This window comes from Rhinolophus sinicus, chromosome 1 (assembly GCF_057876585.1).
Source record: "Rhinolophus sinicus isolate RSI-liver-muscle chromosome 1, RSI-T2T, whole genome shotgun sequence".
NCBI classification, from domain to species: Eukaryota; Metazoa; Chordata; class Mammalia; order Chiroptera; family Rhinolophidae; genus Rhinolophus; species Rhinolophus sinicus.
The window spans coordinates 45,155,635-45,172,568 of NC_142501.1; the positions used below are offsets into that span (position 1 = coordinate 45,155,635).

The 16,934-nt window shown below is 32.5% G+C and overlaps 1 protein-coding gene across 2 annotated transcripts in view; it reads right to left on the reverse strand.

Moving 5' to 3' along the window:
• The window catches only part of ABCD2 (ATP binding cassette subfamily D member 2), a 114,293-nt gene that overhangs the window by 63,662 nt on the left and 33,697 nt on the right, over positions 1–16,934 (reverse strand). For both annotated transcript variants that reach the window (XM_019736340.3, XM_019736330.3), the window contains exons 7-9: positions 14,685–14,830; positions 11,303–11,387; positions 6,215–6,340 (exon numbers count right to left, since the gene is read on the reverse strand). In XM_019736340.3, the coding sequence (XP_019591899.2) occupies positions 6,215–6,340; positions 11,303–11,387; positions 14,685–14,830 (357 nt within the window). The remainder of the gene's footprint in view (positions 1–6,214; positions 6,341–11,302; positions 11,388–14,684; positions 14,831–16,934) is intronic.

Consider the following 16,934-nt stretch of genomic DNA (forward strand, 5'->3'; position numbering starts at 1 on the left):
TTCCAAAGGTAAATTTTAAGTAAGGTGCCTATTTTACATTTGATTTTCAAATTGGTAGTTACAAAATAGTCACAGGGATATAAAGTACAGCATAAAGAATGTAGTTAATAATATTACAACAACTATGTATAGTGCCAGGTGGGTACTAGACTATTCGTGGGGATCACTCCATAAATTATATAAATGTCTAAACACTATGCTGTACACCTGAAATTAATATAAAATAATATTGAATGTCAACTGTAACTGAAAAAAATACATAAAAAAACAAACAAAATAAAAACAAAAATGGATCCCCTGATTGACACTGTGGAACAAAACCCCTTGATTTGAACTGTGATATTAGCCCGAAACAAATTTTCATTATGTTAAGCCCCTAATATTTGGGGACTGTTTATGATAGTAATTGGCCTTTCTGAGTAAAACATAGTTTATACTAAAACAAAAGGCTTTTCTAGATATGCATAACAATGAAAGTAACACCAAGAATAACAACTGCTTATTCAGTTGTAACAGTTAATAAATCAGAATTAAAAAAATAAAGAAACTAGAACAACTTATACTCTTTCTACCCTATCCTGCCCCCTCCAACCTGTAAGGTCTACAGGCAAGATAAATAAAAATTAATTCGGATTTTATTTTACTATAGTTCCCACATAAAAAGTAAACCATTTCCTGGTTTAAGCCTGACTTTGAAAGTTAAACATGCACAACAATTTTATAACTACAAGATTACATTAACTCATTACTTTGACTTAGGAAATTTTTTTCCCCTCAGAGGTCTTACCCCTTTTTTGTAGCTATGTAAAGAAACAAGAGAAAGCCACCATGTCAAAAAAAAAAAAAAAAAAATCCCTCAAGAGGTTAAATTTTGGGATTTTGTTTGTTTTTTTTAACTCCAAAAGTCATTAATCTCTAAGAAATTCTATTGCTTAGTTTAAATTTATTTCATATTCTGAATGTATTGCAAAGACAAACATGCTGTTGCATCTATTTAATTTTTCATAACCCAGTATGGCTACTGAATTAATATCAAAGCATACTCAGAATGGGAATAAGGAAAGGAAGCTGAGGAAAGAAAAACTTTTTAAAGGTTATACAGAAAAACCTGTATTGAAATTGTAATAAATACCGATAACAAAAGATGACTACAAGTCATGTGTATACATTTTTTTTAGCACCCCCGGTATATTTTATATTACACATAATATATTATATATTTAGAAATCAGTATATCCAGCTGTGTACCAAGTAGCACTATTCCTTGAAATGGCTCCTTATGCCTCTCCATTTCACTAGCTTCATTGGTCTGGGGTCCGGTGGCCATGGCTTCCTCTTTCTGTGTGTAGAGATCACAGCCCAACACTCGGCATAGGTCAGCCTGGGGTGGTAAGCCCAAAGTGTTCTCACAGTGATGGTAATTACCGCATTTTCTCGAAAATAAGACCTAACCAGACAATCAGCTCTAATGCGTCCTTTGGAGCAAAAATTAATATAAGACCCGGTCTTATTTTACTATAATGTAAGACCCGGTCTTATGTAAGACCGAGTATAGTATAGTATAATACTAGGTCAATATAATATAATATAATATGAAATATAATACTGGGCCTTATATTAATTTTTGCTCCAAAAGACGCATTAGAACTGATTGTCTGGCCAGGTCTTATTTTCAGGGAAACATGCTATGTGTCCATTTGTGCCTGAATTCTTTCACTTAACAAAATGACTTCAAAGTTCATCTAGTTGTAGCATGTATTCGTACTTCATCAGTTTTTATGACTGAATAATATTCCATTGTATGCTATTGCATATTTTGTTTATCTATTCATCACTTGATGGGCATTTGGGTTTCATCCTATTTTGATTGGACGGTTTTAACATGTTGCAAGATGGTAAAACTAAGCTGGGTTCAAGTATGTCTAAAAGAGTATGGATGGATCTAGAGAACATTATGCTAAGTGAAATAAGTCAGACAGAGAAAGACAAATACCATATGATCTCACTTATATGTAGAATCTAAAAAAAAAGAATAAATGAATGAACTAATCAGAAACTGTCTCAGAGCTATAGAGAAAAAACTGAGGGTTGCTAGATGGGTGAGGGGTGGGGATAAGGGGGAAAGTGAGGGGATCAGAAAGCACAATTGGTAACCACAAGATTGCCACGGGGATACGAAAGTCAATTTGGGGAATGTAATCAATAATGTTGTAAAGATTTTGTAGGGTATCTGATGGACACTTGTCTCATTAGGGAGACCACTTCAGGGATGGTGTAGGTGCCTGATCACTGCACTGTACACCTGAAAGTTGAAGCTGAACAATAATGAATGTCAACCACAATTATATATATATAGTTACAAGGAGTGGCATACAGCATTAGGAATAGAGACAGTGGAAATGTAATGGCTATATGCGATGTCAGAGGGGTAGTAGGGTAGTAGATGGGGGGAGAGGGGTTATCACTGTGTGAGGGATATAAATGATAAATGTCTAACTATTACATTGTTTTGTACACCTGAAACTAATTTTTTTAAAAAAGAGTAAAATCACTCTCAAGCTGAAGGTTGAAGTTCATGTGTTTGATAACATATGACAAGAGAGTAATGATCTTTTCCATATACTTTGGAGTTATCTACTATATTTAGTTTCTTTAGTGTTCAAAAATTTCACCTTCCAACAAGTGGGACCTTACAAAAATTAAATTGAAAACAATGTAAGGAAATGTCAAGGAAAAAAAATTAAAAGTGTGAAAATACTGCTATTAAAATATGAAAACTAAAAGTAATGGAAAAACAGAAGAATGTTCATACAGGAAAGAGACATACTGGTAAAAATATCGTTTTGTTTATTTCATTCTCAACTTTTCTTGGGCCTTCCTAACCTTGGATCTACAACCATGAGCAATTTTTGAATGCAGTAATTTAGATCTTGGGCAACTTCCATCTTCAACATATAAGGAAGGTTCAGCTCATCATTCCAGTCCTACAACATTATTTGATTTCTACATGGAAGGAACTGAATAGGTGTTTTAGGATCTGAGATTCAAAGGTGTGTTCTAGATTATAGGCTAAATAATATTTTGGGGTTTACCTTAGAGGAATTTAAAAGAAACTATTATATTAACTGAGGTTCATTGGCAATAATCTGCAGACTTCCTGCACAAATAGGATACAGCACAGGAAAGTGGTAATTATAAAGCTATAATTGTATTCAGGAATCAAATAATTTAATAAGCGTCTATAATTTTTGACCACTTCAAATACTGGTAATAATTTTAATCTTTACAATAAAAAATTACCCATCTGTTCTTATGGGGAAAATATAATACATCTTTTCTCTCTTCTGAAATCTTTTCAGGAGAAATAAGAATTTCTCATCTGGGGAGCAAGGATAATCACAAATAATAAAAAAAGAAAAAGAAAGAAATGATAGAGTTCTACAAGCTAAAATGACTAAACTAATGCATAAGGTAGAACTAAAATGATTTTTTAGTTTTATGTGGGAATGTACTGTGAGTAGGTACCATTAAAAACATGCTTTTCTTATTAAAAGACATAAAATTATGGATTCTGTTATTTCCTTTAAAAATTATTTGTCCACTATACACCTATTAGAGTGGCCACAATCCAGAGCACTGATAATACCAAATGCTGACAAGGTTGTGGAGCAACAAGAAATCTCTTTCATTGCTGGTGGAAATGCAAAATGGTACAGACACTTTGGCAGACAGTTTTACAGTTTCTTACAAAACTAAGCATACTCTTTACCATATGACCCAGCAATTGCACTCCTTGCTATTGACCCAAAGAAGTTGAGAAAACTTATGCTCACACAAAAACCTGCATATGAGTGTTTATAGCAGCTTTATTCATAATTGCTAAAATTTGGAAGCAACCAAGATATCTCAATAGGTGAATGGATAAATAGACTGTGTACATACAAACAGTAAAGTATTATTCAGTGCTAAAAACAAATGAGCTATCAAGCCATGAAAAGACACGGAAGAACTGTAAATGAATATTACTAAGTGAAAAAAAGCCAATCTGAAAAGGCTAAATACTGTATGATTCCTGCGATATGACACTCTGGAAAAGGCAAAACTAGGGTGACATTAAAGATCAGTTAGGAGTTAGGAGAACAGAGGGTTGAATAGGCAGAGCACAGACGATTTCTAGAGCAATGAAAATATTCTGTATAACACTCTAATGGTAGATACATGTTATAAATTTGTCCAAACCCATTAAATGTACAACATCAAGAGTGAACTGTAAGAGTAAACTATGGACTTTGGTGATAATGCATCTGTCAATATAGATTCATCAATTGTAACAAATGTACCACTCTGGTAGGGGAAGTTGCCAATGGGGGAGGCTCTGCATGTGTAGGGCAGAAAGTATATGGGATATTTCTGTACCTTTCTCTCAGTTTTGCTGTGAACATAAAATTGCTCTAAAAACAAACAAACAAAAAACCCCAAAAAACAAAAAACCCAAAAAACTCTTTAAAAACAACAACTTATTTGTTCCTTAAATTCTGAAAAAATGCCTGACTGCTTCCAGTGCCTCTAGGCTACTTGAATAAAGAAATGAATGACAGGATAGCATAATAAATCTACTGACAGAGGTCAGAAAACCACCAGGACTGAGAAAGAACTCCATGTTATCTCAACATGTCATCAATTAGGAAGCATGTCTGTAAGTGACAAGTCCATACCAGAAAGAGCTCAAGAGTTCTTCTGACCTGGTTCTATGTCATCCCTGAATCAGAGAATTTACAGGCAAATGTTTTTACTGTCTTAAAGATACAGTTCCTATTGGTTTACTCCAGGAAAAAGTCAGAGGAATCACACTAATTGACATGGACCCTAACTCTATCCTTGACAACATCAAGACTGCCTCTGGAGAGATTAGCAAATCAGGGTCCTATCCCACCAGATGCCAATGAAATCTTAACAACAGAGAGACAAACCATAAATTTCAGTAGAAAGGGGTCACTTCATAAAATGCTCTATTTTCAGGTCAACTCTCTGGGGAAGAAAAATTATGAAAAATCTAAAGGTTTAAATGAAATGTGAAAATAGATTATCATCTTCTCTAAAGAACTAGAATTCAGAGTCAAAGAACTCTGATCTAAAGTGAATACTCGGTTTACTCACAATGTTTAAACATCCCTATGAGGTGAAAGGTGTATAAGGACTTCAGGGGTTAATTCAAATAAAGCTTGCTACTTAGTCTAGGTTTCAAGTCATGTACATGATGACAGCTTTGGCATAGGATGAGATCAGCCACCTGCTACAGAATGTGCCAGCCTGTCCCTCAGGAAATAGGCCAAGGATATAGAGTGCACTGAAGTTACTAATACGTCAAAATAAAATATATTGATTGATTAAACAAAAATGCAGTAGACAGTGGAATGTAATAGGAATGAAACAGTGTTTTATGCTTGTGTATGAGATACATTTTGAGTTCCTTATAATATGTAGAGTAGGATCCTACAGTATGGAGAGTGTAATCATGGTGACTTTTCTCATTTTTCTAGTTCTCAGTTTCTTCAGCTGTAAAGTGGGAATAATTAGACTACTATTCTCTTTAGGGTTGTTATGAGGTTTAACTAAAATGAGCCTAGTAGAGAATAGGTGCTGAATCTGCATTAGCAATAATGATGATGATGATAAATCAATGGAAAGTAGGGGGATGGTAAAAATCCCAAGAGGTTTTATGGAATATTATTTATGAATTATTTTCGTTCATTTTTTCCTTAAAACAAAACACACAAAAAAGTTTTCTGTTTTTTTTTTTGTTTTTTTTTTTTTAATCTGTGTCTTCTTCAACTTAATCATTTGGAGGAATACCAAGTACCAAGTTGTGGTATTCCCCCCCCCACCCCCGGATTTTGAACAAAGAACTAAAAAGATGATGTAAAATTATATATTATTTTCCAGTACATGCTACAGAATTATGAATATTTTCAGTTAAAAAAATCACCAAGTTTTACTACTTCTTTTCAGGATTATTAGAATGTGATGGTAGTTTTCAAATAGCACATTAATGTTATGATGCTAGGTTTGGGGTATCCAAACTACTAGTATGCAACCTGACACAAATACAGATAGAAAATAAGTGAAATGTCATAGTGTAAAGTTTAGAATAGTTATTCTTTAAGAAACATAAGGAAAAAACGATCTATCACACATTTGCATTGGAAACACTTACCAAAGTGAAGGCCTGTGTGTTATAGACAGTAAGGAAATTCCAGCCCCTTTTGCAGCCTGAAATATTTTTCCTTCAACATCAATGCTGACAGCACTGGTACATTCATCCAGCAATGCGTATTTTGGTCTTTAAAAAAATAAATTAATGATTTTCCTATTTGAATAATATATCTTTATTCAAACAGTATGAATTGCAATGTTAACTTTTTTAAAGGAGCAAAAAGTCTATGACATTATTAAAATGACAAATGATAAAGCAAAAGAGCAGTCATCCTCCTTCCCCCTTTGGACTAGAACATCATAGTCGTCTTATATTTTAAACTGATTTTCTAATACCTGCTCATAGTACAATAAGCTATATTATTATGCAGATGGGTGAATCATAAATGTGAGGCATAGGAAAGATGAGGCATAGGAAAGGTCACTGAGTGCATTTTCCTGCAGACAGCAGGTTTTCTTGGTGACAAGGTCCTGACTAATTACATGAAAAATATATTACGATAGCTAATTATCAAATAAACCACAACCTCGTTAGAAAAGATTTACTGAGAAGATAATTTTATCAACAATGTGAATACCTAATCACTATTAATGGAATTTTGTTGCTATAAGACTATGCAAAATTTAAATATGCCTAATCTGATAAGTTTAGAGTGGGCGTTAAACCTGGTAACATTGTAACCATGCTTCATAAACAAATTGTTAGGGAAAAAAAAATCAGTAAATATTTCTCTGATTGTACTCAACGATTTTGTTGTTTCTAGCTCAATTTTTTACTCTGGAACTGACTCTCTTCACTACTATCAGAGGCATCTATCACTTGCCACCATTTTCCTCTGTTTATTCTGTTCATTTCATCTTACCCCCCATTCTTATCTTTCTTTCTCCTGTACCTGTTTTCTTTCAAGCCTGTCTGGACGTTAGGTATGTATTTGATACTCAGCAACATGACTTAGCTTTGTTAATAGGACCAAAGGTGAACTCATGCACTGTCACTTATTTACTTCAGGGTTGCAAATCATTATCAAGTATTTACTAGGACAATTTCCGCCATGAACATAATCTGTTTTTAAAAAATACAATGAAAAGATAAAAATTGAAACCAGCAGTAATTTCTCATTCAGCATAAATATAATTACTTAGCACTGTAAGTTGCTTCTGATGGATTTGCTTTTTAATGAGATTCTGTTACATATTTGGGGTATGGGGAGGTGGGGAGTAGTACAGGCTCATAGAGCCAGGAGTTAAAGGCAACTTTAACACCCCATTTGACTTGAATAACCACTCGCCATGCAAATAACTAAAAGATCATTACAGGTTCCCCATGACATCAACAAATGTATTTGCTGGTTGGCTTTTGGTTACTGTTCTGGTTTAAGTATTTAGATTTATTTCTTTGTCTCAGTTGATCACTGTTTTGTGAATGATTTTTTTTTTTTTTTTTTTTTTTTAAGGGGAAAAGAGGAAGGACAAAAGGCAGTATAAAAGAAAGAGGTTTGGTTTCCAGTTATAAAATAGTCATGGGAGATAATGCACAGCAAGGGAAATAGAGTGAATGACATCATAATAACTGCATGGTGACAGACTTACGAGATTTATTGTGGTGATCACTTTGTAAGGTAATAAATGTTGAACCACTATGTTGTACACCTGAAACTAATATTATACTGTATGTCAATTATAATTAAAATAAATTAATTTAAAAAGGAATTTAAAAATTTTCCACATTAAAATATGAGAGGTTTGGGTAAAATTTTCTTTTTTAGGTAAATTTCTTTGCATTCATTAACATATTATATTGTGTCTTATTTTTCAGAGTGCTTTGAGCTAAACAGAGAAAAGATGCCATTTTACAATTAGAAAAGAAGAATATATGTCACACTCTGTTGTCATAGCAACCCCTAGTCTAGCAGATGTAAAATAGATCGCACGCTTTTGTTTCTTTGGCAGGACTTGTGCGTGTGTGTGTGTGTGTGTGTGTGTGTGTACTTAAAAATGCTAAACAACAGTTTGAATCTGGAACTGACTTAATTAAGAAAATATTAGATAATATTGTTTCTCAGATCTTTCTTCTGTTTTCTTTCGTGTATTATCAAAAGAGTGAGCCTTGCAAAGTATCTAAGCTATCCCCCGCAAGACAGGACTTTATTGATCAACCTTTAAACATTAAAATTAAAATCCTCTCAAGAAGAGTGCACAATTGTGATAGTTAATACTCCCTGCCAAAGTTCTCCATTTTAGCTAGCTCATATCTTTCACATTGCTATTCAAATTTTTTCATTAACCCTTTGAGGATGAGGGGAGGCAGTTTCTCATTATTATACTTTTCCTTCACTGGGTTTAATTCCTATTTCATTTTATTCTTTTCCCCAATAGATTCTGCTTTTCAACAACTTCCTTATCTTCACTGATCTTCCTATGGATCACTAAATTTTCTTCCCACATATACTTGTAACTTGATCTTTATTCATTCTCACATTATATCCAAAGTATTTTAGATATACAAGTATCAACTATTTATTTCATGTTACAGCTACTTGAAATTGCTTTGGGTTGGCATCTTTTATTAATGCCACTTGCTCTTCATCATACTTTTTTTTTTTTATTAACACACTGACATGGTGAGAAATTTACAGTCACATTTTACATTCCACCATATTACATTTCGCCAACTATGCTGGTGATCATATTACTGAATATTTATGGACAAGGCTCAAACAGATTCAAGGTGATAGTGAATAACAGCTGGTCATAAATGTCAAACTGTAAAGTTCACTGTTGAATTTTACCACGTCATCTGAGAAAGGGGCATTACAAAATGCACTTCACAAAAAATTCTAAGTTAGCAAATTTTGGTTCATATTTTTTTATCTTGCCATATTCTTAAATGAACCATGTACATTATAAATACCATGTTATTAACACAATAAATTAAAAAATTCCAGCAAGACACAAAAATCATACTGTCTGATTTAATTTATATGAAACTGAAGAATAGAAAGAACAAATTTATGATGATAGAAATTAAAACAGAAATTATCTATGAGGGAATCTGACTGGGAAGTGGCATGAAAGACTCTCTAGGATGATAGAAATGGTCTCTATCTTAATTGGGGTGTTGGTTACATAATGTCTATACATTTACCAAAGTCAATGAATATACTTAAGGTCTGTGCACTAGGTACATAAAATTTTATAATAATTTTTTTAAAACTCTGACTAGCTATTACATAACAGCTTACAAAATAAATAGAGGGCTATAAATTGTAATACTATATGCAAATAGTTACATTGCAAAAGCAAGATAAGAACTAATTTCTGCGTATCAATACTGACAAGAAGCGAGCCCCAAATTTTAAATGTTATAGGTAATAAGAAAACAAATCTTTTCTTCTTTTTACTTTTCGAGTTTTCCACTTTTACAAAATGAACACATAATTATATTGTAATAAAATTGTTTGAAAGATTTCTTTTTCAATGATAAATATATTATAGTCTTATCAAAAAGGATGAACCTAAATATAATTAAGCTTTTAGCTCTAATTTCCAGTTTACAGGAAAAATAGGAGATTGAGGAAATAAGTAAAGAATCCCATGAAGAAGCAATCAGATATATCTAGAATGGGCAACATTCTTATAGAACAACTGACTCAGTTTCTTTAACAAGTCAATGGCAAAAAAGCGGGGTGGGGGCAGGAGGCCAGGGAGGAGCAGACTCTTTAGATTAAAAATTAATTAAGAGATATAATAAAACTCAATATGTAAAACTTGTTTAGATCTTGGTGTGAGAAACCAAGTAGAAAAATACATTTTTGAGACAATGTGGGAAACTTTGAATAGGAACCCGGTATTAGATGACTTTAAATAATTATCAATTTTATTAGACACAATTATGGTATATTATTATATAAGAAAATATCTTAATATTTCAGAGATTGATGCCGAAGTATTTAAGGGGAAAAAAATGCCACAATGTTTGGGATTTACTTTAAAATGCTTCAAAAATAAAAATAATAGATAAATCAAATGTGGCGAAATATCAGACTTGTTCAATCAGTGTGAGGGGAAAATGGGGTTCACCTTACTATTTCCTCTTCTTTGATGCAGTTTTGATATTTTTTCCATAATAAAAGTTTTTTGTTTTTTTTTCAAATTGATAGCCAACTAGTTACTAAGTGTGGACCAACTAGGTGCTAAATGCTGAATGAGGTTTACTTAATACATTTTTGCTCTTTTTATCAGCTTTTTAAAGTTTTCTACAAAAGTGTTAATGCTTCCACTGCAACTCCAGCATGGCATCTGCCCCAGCTTATGGCCCATTCATGCATTCATGTACCTAACTCTTAGTCCTTTTTGACCAAGATGTAAGTACTCAACGTGAGTAACTTGTTTCCTAACAACCTCGCGCTCTCCATGCAACTCAGGTTCTCATTGCCAGAGGCTAGGATAAAAATATAAGTTTCTTTTTCAGAGATGACTAGGACAGATAAGAGAAACAAATCAAATAAGCTTTACTACTTCTTTTCAGTGTCTTGTGCCTGGTATCTTTGGACACCAAAGGCTATAAATATTAATATGAAGCTGGTTGCAAAGCAGAAAAGTTTTATCAAGAGAAATTATTTCCTGCATCTTTATTTTTCTGAGGCTGGCTAGTTCCTTTTCTCATTGGCTACGTCTCTGATTTGTTGAAAAGAGCACTACTAAACTTAATAGGTTACTGAGTGGTTGAAAAGTTAATTTAGTTTGAAGTAAACATTTTAATTCAGAAGTATTACTGAATGCCTACTTACTGTGTTCATGACAGTATAATAGTGGTTATGTACTCTTCACAATATAACATTAATAATCCTACTTTCAAACTTAGGATACATAAAAAATTAATTTTGTCGTCTAACATTAGTTGACAGAAAAAAGAGTTGGAGATTTCTGTCACATAAAAAATAACGTAAATTTTTTTAAACTGCAAATTCTAAGCATGAGTTTTTCAGTAAGAGATTTTTAAACTAAAGATGAGGACACTGAATCCTCTCCAAAAGTTTTATGGTTATAACAATGGAGCAGCAGTTTCCTGAGTATAGATAACACTTACCTATGATAAAACATGCGAGCCATGCCCATTCTTTGCTTTTCCCCTCCTGACAGGACGTCTTTCCAGTCCATAATAGCATCCCATCCTTAAAAAAAAGAAAAAAAAGTATATGTATACATATATACATGTATATGTATATATATATGTGTGTGTATATATATATATATATATATATATATGGATATATATGTTTGGATATACATAGATTTGAATATATGTATTTGGATATAGATATTTGGATACATATACATATATCTAAAAACATATATCCAAATCTATATCCATATATACATAGATATATAGATATATCTATATAGATATATAGATATAGATATATCTATATCTATATATTTATAGCATTTGTTTAACTGTTACTGTTTTTACCCTGGACAAGTGATCCTTGGCAAGTTTAAGTTATTAATATAATTAACATAATATTTTAATATTTTACAAAACATATACTTGGATAGAGAACCTCATGTATAAGCATTTTGTTTTAGATTTGATGTTTTTAATGGTAATAATTCTTTTTACTGACAAAACATCTAAGAATTCTAACTACTGACACTTTTAAAATTTGCTTCTGAATATCTCCAAGAGTTGGTGTACTCATTTTGGAGGGTGGTAGGAGAAAAGACCAACCAATTTGCATTCGCCTACTGCAAAGGCAGCAAAGCGTAAGTCAGGAACTAACTTAAATGGCTTTCATGTGCCTGGCATTTTATATGCGTTTTCGCATTATTTATTCTACAACCTTATAAGGCAATTATTATAAGTTGCATTTTGTAGGTGGGTTAACAGAAATTCATGGAGTAATTGACATTTCTAAGTTTACACAGCTAGATGTCAGAGCTAGGATTTATATGTAGGTCTGTGCCATCTCTTACAAAATCTTCCCTGCTGACTTTTTGTTGGATATTTATTCAAAAAGCAAAGCTATTATTTAAAAGAAAAATAGGTTAGACCTATACATACTGATATAGAAATGTCTCCAGATTTCTTTTAATATGGAAAACCAAGTTGCTGAGCTGTATGTGTCATTTTCTTGGGTAAACTTCCAGGAATGTTTTATCTATTTAAAAACATATCCTTATAAATTAATAGTAGGGAAAAAAAATCGAAATGCCATCTGATTTAAAGTTCTTGCTTCTATTGAAAACTGTTGAAATAAAATTTGCTCTATGACTGAATTTTATAGCATTTATGAAACATAAGTGAGGATTTGAAAACTAGGGTCAGATTGCTACATAGTGGAGAAATATTCTGGGCTTAAATATTTTACCCTGCCAACTAAATGAAATGGCACAAGACAAAAGAGTTAGGTCAAAGGAAATTTTAGCTTTGTTTATTTAAATAAATCATATCCTTTGTTCCACTAAACCCAAAAGTTTTGGTAGGCAATATTGCTTAATTACAGAACACATAAATCAGAACTCTGAGACATATCACCTCTGATGCTTATTTAGTGAGACTAAGACAGGTAAGAAGAGAATAGTTTTCCTGCTTCCTAGAGAAGTACAAACAGCTTTAGCTCATGTTCATTTGTTAACATTTCTACTCCCTTTCTACTTTGTAACCTCTTTGATGGAATGAAACACAGTTTTTAACTCCATCTTTAAGTAAAGCAAAGCATTTCTCTAAGCAAGATATTAGCTAAACAGAATTTCAGTAGGTTTCTTCCAAAGTAAGTGAAGTCCTTGCAAATTTAAGCGCTTTCCTGCTTTGCTTGAAAACATATTTCATGTTTTAAGGATTAAGTGGATTTCCTTGGAATTTTCTTTTTTTTTTTATGTCTAAGGATATAACAATTATTACTAGTATCTAAGAAACTAGGAAATAGCATAGCACAGTGGCATATTGAGTATAAAACACTGACTTTCAAGTCAGGTCTGTTTGAATCCCTATTTCACCATTTGCTGTAGGCCGTTGGGGAGTGTATTAAACTTCTGAATTTCATCTGTAAAAGGAGGTTAGTAAAACCCACATCATTGGGCAGTTGTAAGTATTAAATAAGATGACTGTAAATTGCTTAATATGTTATATTCTGCATAGCAAGCACTCAATAAACCATAGCAATTACTATTACATTATTAAAGTTGAAACATTCTTAAAAACAATTCTAGAAATTCTTGATGAAGTCTAAAAACATAAAATAGCCCACATTTATCATAAATTTCTATTTTGATTATTGGATTTCAAATTTACCCAAAATAATTGACCCAAGATTAATATGCAGCATTTATTCAGTCACAGTGTTTTGATACTGGGAACGAATTGACCATAGGAAACAAAAAGACAACCTGCTTTCCATATTCATAAATTATGTTATTACAAACACCATAAAAATAAACATAATAACATCTCTCTTGTCTGCCTCATTTGTTTATTGTAAGGGTCAAATAAAATAATATATGTGAAATTTCTATGTAAAATATCAAGTACCATTACACAAAGACAAAATAGTATAGTATCAATATTACAACTAGTGATATTACCATTAGCTACTAGTTCTTATGTGTTTATTATGTGGCACTGTTCTAAATGCTTACAAAGAGTCTTCTTTAATCTTTACAGAATCCTTATAAGGTAGATATTTAGCTCCATTTACAGTTGAAGATACAAAGAACTGTGCCAATTAAGATTTGATTTCAGAAGTCTGACTTTAAACTTACATTCTTACTTCTTACAGAAGAAGTACTACCCTGTTTCTTCTGATAATATAACGGGGATAGGAAACAGAAGATAAAACCCATGCAAAATTAAATCTAGAATTCTGGTTTGTTATCTCAGTAGTTTTTCTAGGATATCAAATGATATGTTACCAAGTTATTTGGAAGTATGACTATTACAAAGCAATTCTCTTTTAAGTTCACACATATAACTGCTATTCCTACTCTTTCAAAAACGTCTTACACCGAAAAAACCACAGTATAGAAGTTCCCATATTTTATTTCATTCTCTACATGCTTGAAAGAGAAAAATATGTATTGGTAAGACTGTGGGTATGAAAACCAAAAAGAAGTTCCATGACAACTACTTCTGAAATTACTAAGTTTAATGTAAATTGAGAACTTGGCAGGGAAATATTTCTCTCACAGATTGACAATGGCCTTAGGAACACTTATAATTCAAATATGAAAGAAAAAAAAACTTTTTTCAAATGCTAATAGCAGACTCAATAAAAAGCCTAGTGTGCTGCATGAAACATAAAACAAAAAGAAAAGAGAATGCCAATAATGGAAAAGCAATAAAAGTTGGAAACTCTATCTTTCCTTGTGTGCTAATATTCCAACAATAGCATATATTCAAAATAAAGCAGATACAAGTTTATTTTTAAAAAACAAAGTTAAACGCATTAAAAAAAAGCAATAATAGAACTCACCTCCTTCTCTCTGAACTATATGATACAGGTGGACATTGTGTAGGATGCATTCCAGATCGTGGTCTGTATAGCCTTTATCATGCATGTCATCCACTGAATCCGGATAAATGACTTGATCTCGGAGACTCCCAAGAGACATGTATGGCCTAAAACACACCAAACGCACACGAATCCAAGCATAAAGTCAGTTTCATTTACTCAGTGTGACATCCCGGTGGTCTGAAAACTCCACAGCAGACTTTAAATACCACATTTCCAGGAATGTATTTATTTTCTAGTGATGAGTATTTCTCTCTCAGGCATGGCAGCATAACACACTGTTATGCTCCCGTAAAAATGTTTTGAGACATAGCCAGAAGGAAAGTGTTCTATTGCAAAATCTAACAAGAGATAATGGGACATTTTCAGCACAGAAATACATATTTGTCTTGCTATATTTTATAAATGTTGCTTCTGTATTTCATCTAATATTATTTAGTTAAAATTATAAAATTTAAGGTTTTGACCCAGCAATGTGAACAAAATTTTTTTTTAAATGCCATTCATAATAAGAGAAATGCAAATTAAAACTACACTGAGTTTCATGCTTATCAGATTGGCAAAAGTTCAAAAGAAACAGGTACTCTGATACGATGGTGAAAATGCAAAATGGTACAACCCTTTGGAGGGGATTTAGCAAACCAAAATATTTGGCCTTTCACCCACTTCAAGGGATTTACTCTGAAGACATACTTCCAAAACTATCAACAACAACAAAAATACATAAGGTTATCCATAGCAGCATTATCTGTAATTGCAAAATATTGAAAACAATATAAATGGCCATACAAAGGAGATTGACTGAATAAACTATAGTTCCTGCAGTATGCAGCTGTAAAACAGTGTGGAAGATCTCTGTGAATGGACACAGTGATTTTCGTAAGACATTGTTAGGTTGAAAAGCAAAGTGCAAAGATACATGTATAGCAGGGTTTCTCAACTGCAGTATTTACATATTTAACCAGATACTTTTTTTGTTGTTATTGAGGGCTATCTTGTATATTGTAGGATAGTTTGTTCAGCATATCTGGTCTGTGAAAAAAAAAATCTCCCAATATTATTCCCTGAGGGAAGAACCATCCCATTTGAGAACCACTGATAAATACAGGCATCGTTTGGTATCCGCTGGGGGATTTTGTAAATAGCTGTTATACTGTATTGTTTAGGGAATAATTACAAGAAAATAGTCTATACATGTTCAGTGCAGATGCAACCATTGTAGGCCTAACAACATGGTACACATCAGCATCAACATACTATCTTTTTTTAAAAATATTTTTGATCCTTAGTTGGTTGAATCCTTGGATGCAGAACCAGTGGATACAAAGGACTAACTGTAGTATGCTACCTTTATGTAAAATAAAAGCAAAATGAGACAATATACATTTATCTGCTTATATTTGCAAAAGGAAACGGGGAAGGGTTTGCTTACATTTACAAAAGGAAACAACAGTAAACCAGAAACGAATGCAACTGTTGCCTACCGGAGATAAGAGGAACAAGTCAGAATGGATAGGGGAGGAGTGACTCAAGTATCCTTTCTATATAGTTTTTACTTTTAGAACCATGTAAAAATGGCATTACTAAAAAAAAAAAAAAAATTAAATTAAACCAATAAGGATGAAGCAACCCTAAACTGAATACAAACAGAAACAAATGAATGAATAGTATATCAATGAATAACGTTAACTCCACAGAAAGGGGAGGAGTACCTGATCCAAGTAACTATGACCTGGCTACATAATTTCTGCTGAACATCAAAAGAACCACAAAGAAATCTTAAACCTTATTTGGTAAATTTCTTGTTGGTAATAATATAGGCATAATAATCTGGAACTATTTTATGTATGTTGAAGGACTGACCAAATAAGTAAACATTTTGATAATGTTAGGAGCTAGGATTCTCACTGTGGAAGAAGGAAGATACAAATATGGAATATGGGCATGCATGGGAAAAAACTGTAATATTTAATTAGAAGTAGAGTATCAGTATGAATTCATAACTTTTTAACAAAAAATTTATTTCCTAGCTCTGTCTACAATGAGTACATCCTGATATTATCTTTTGAAAAGGACACAATACCATTTAGGTAATATACTGGGTTGAATTGTGGACCCAAAAAGATATGCCCAAATCCTAACCCCTGATATTTGTGAATGTGACCTTATTTGGAAAAAGGGTCTTTGCAGATATAATTGAGTTAAAGGATC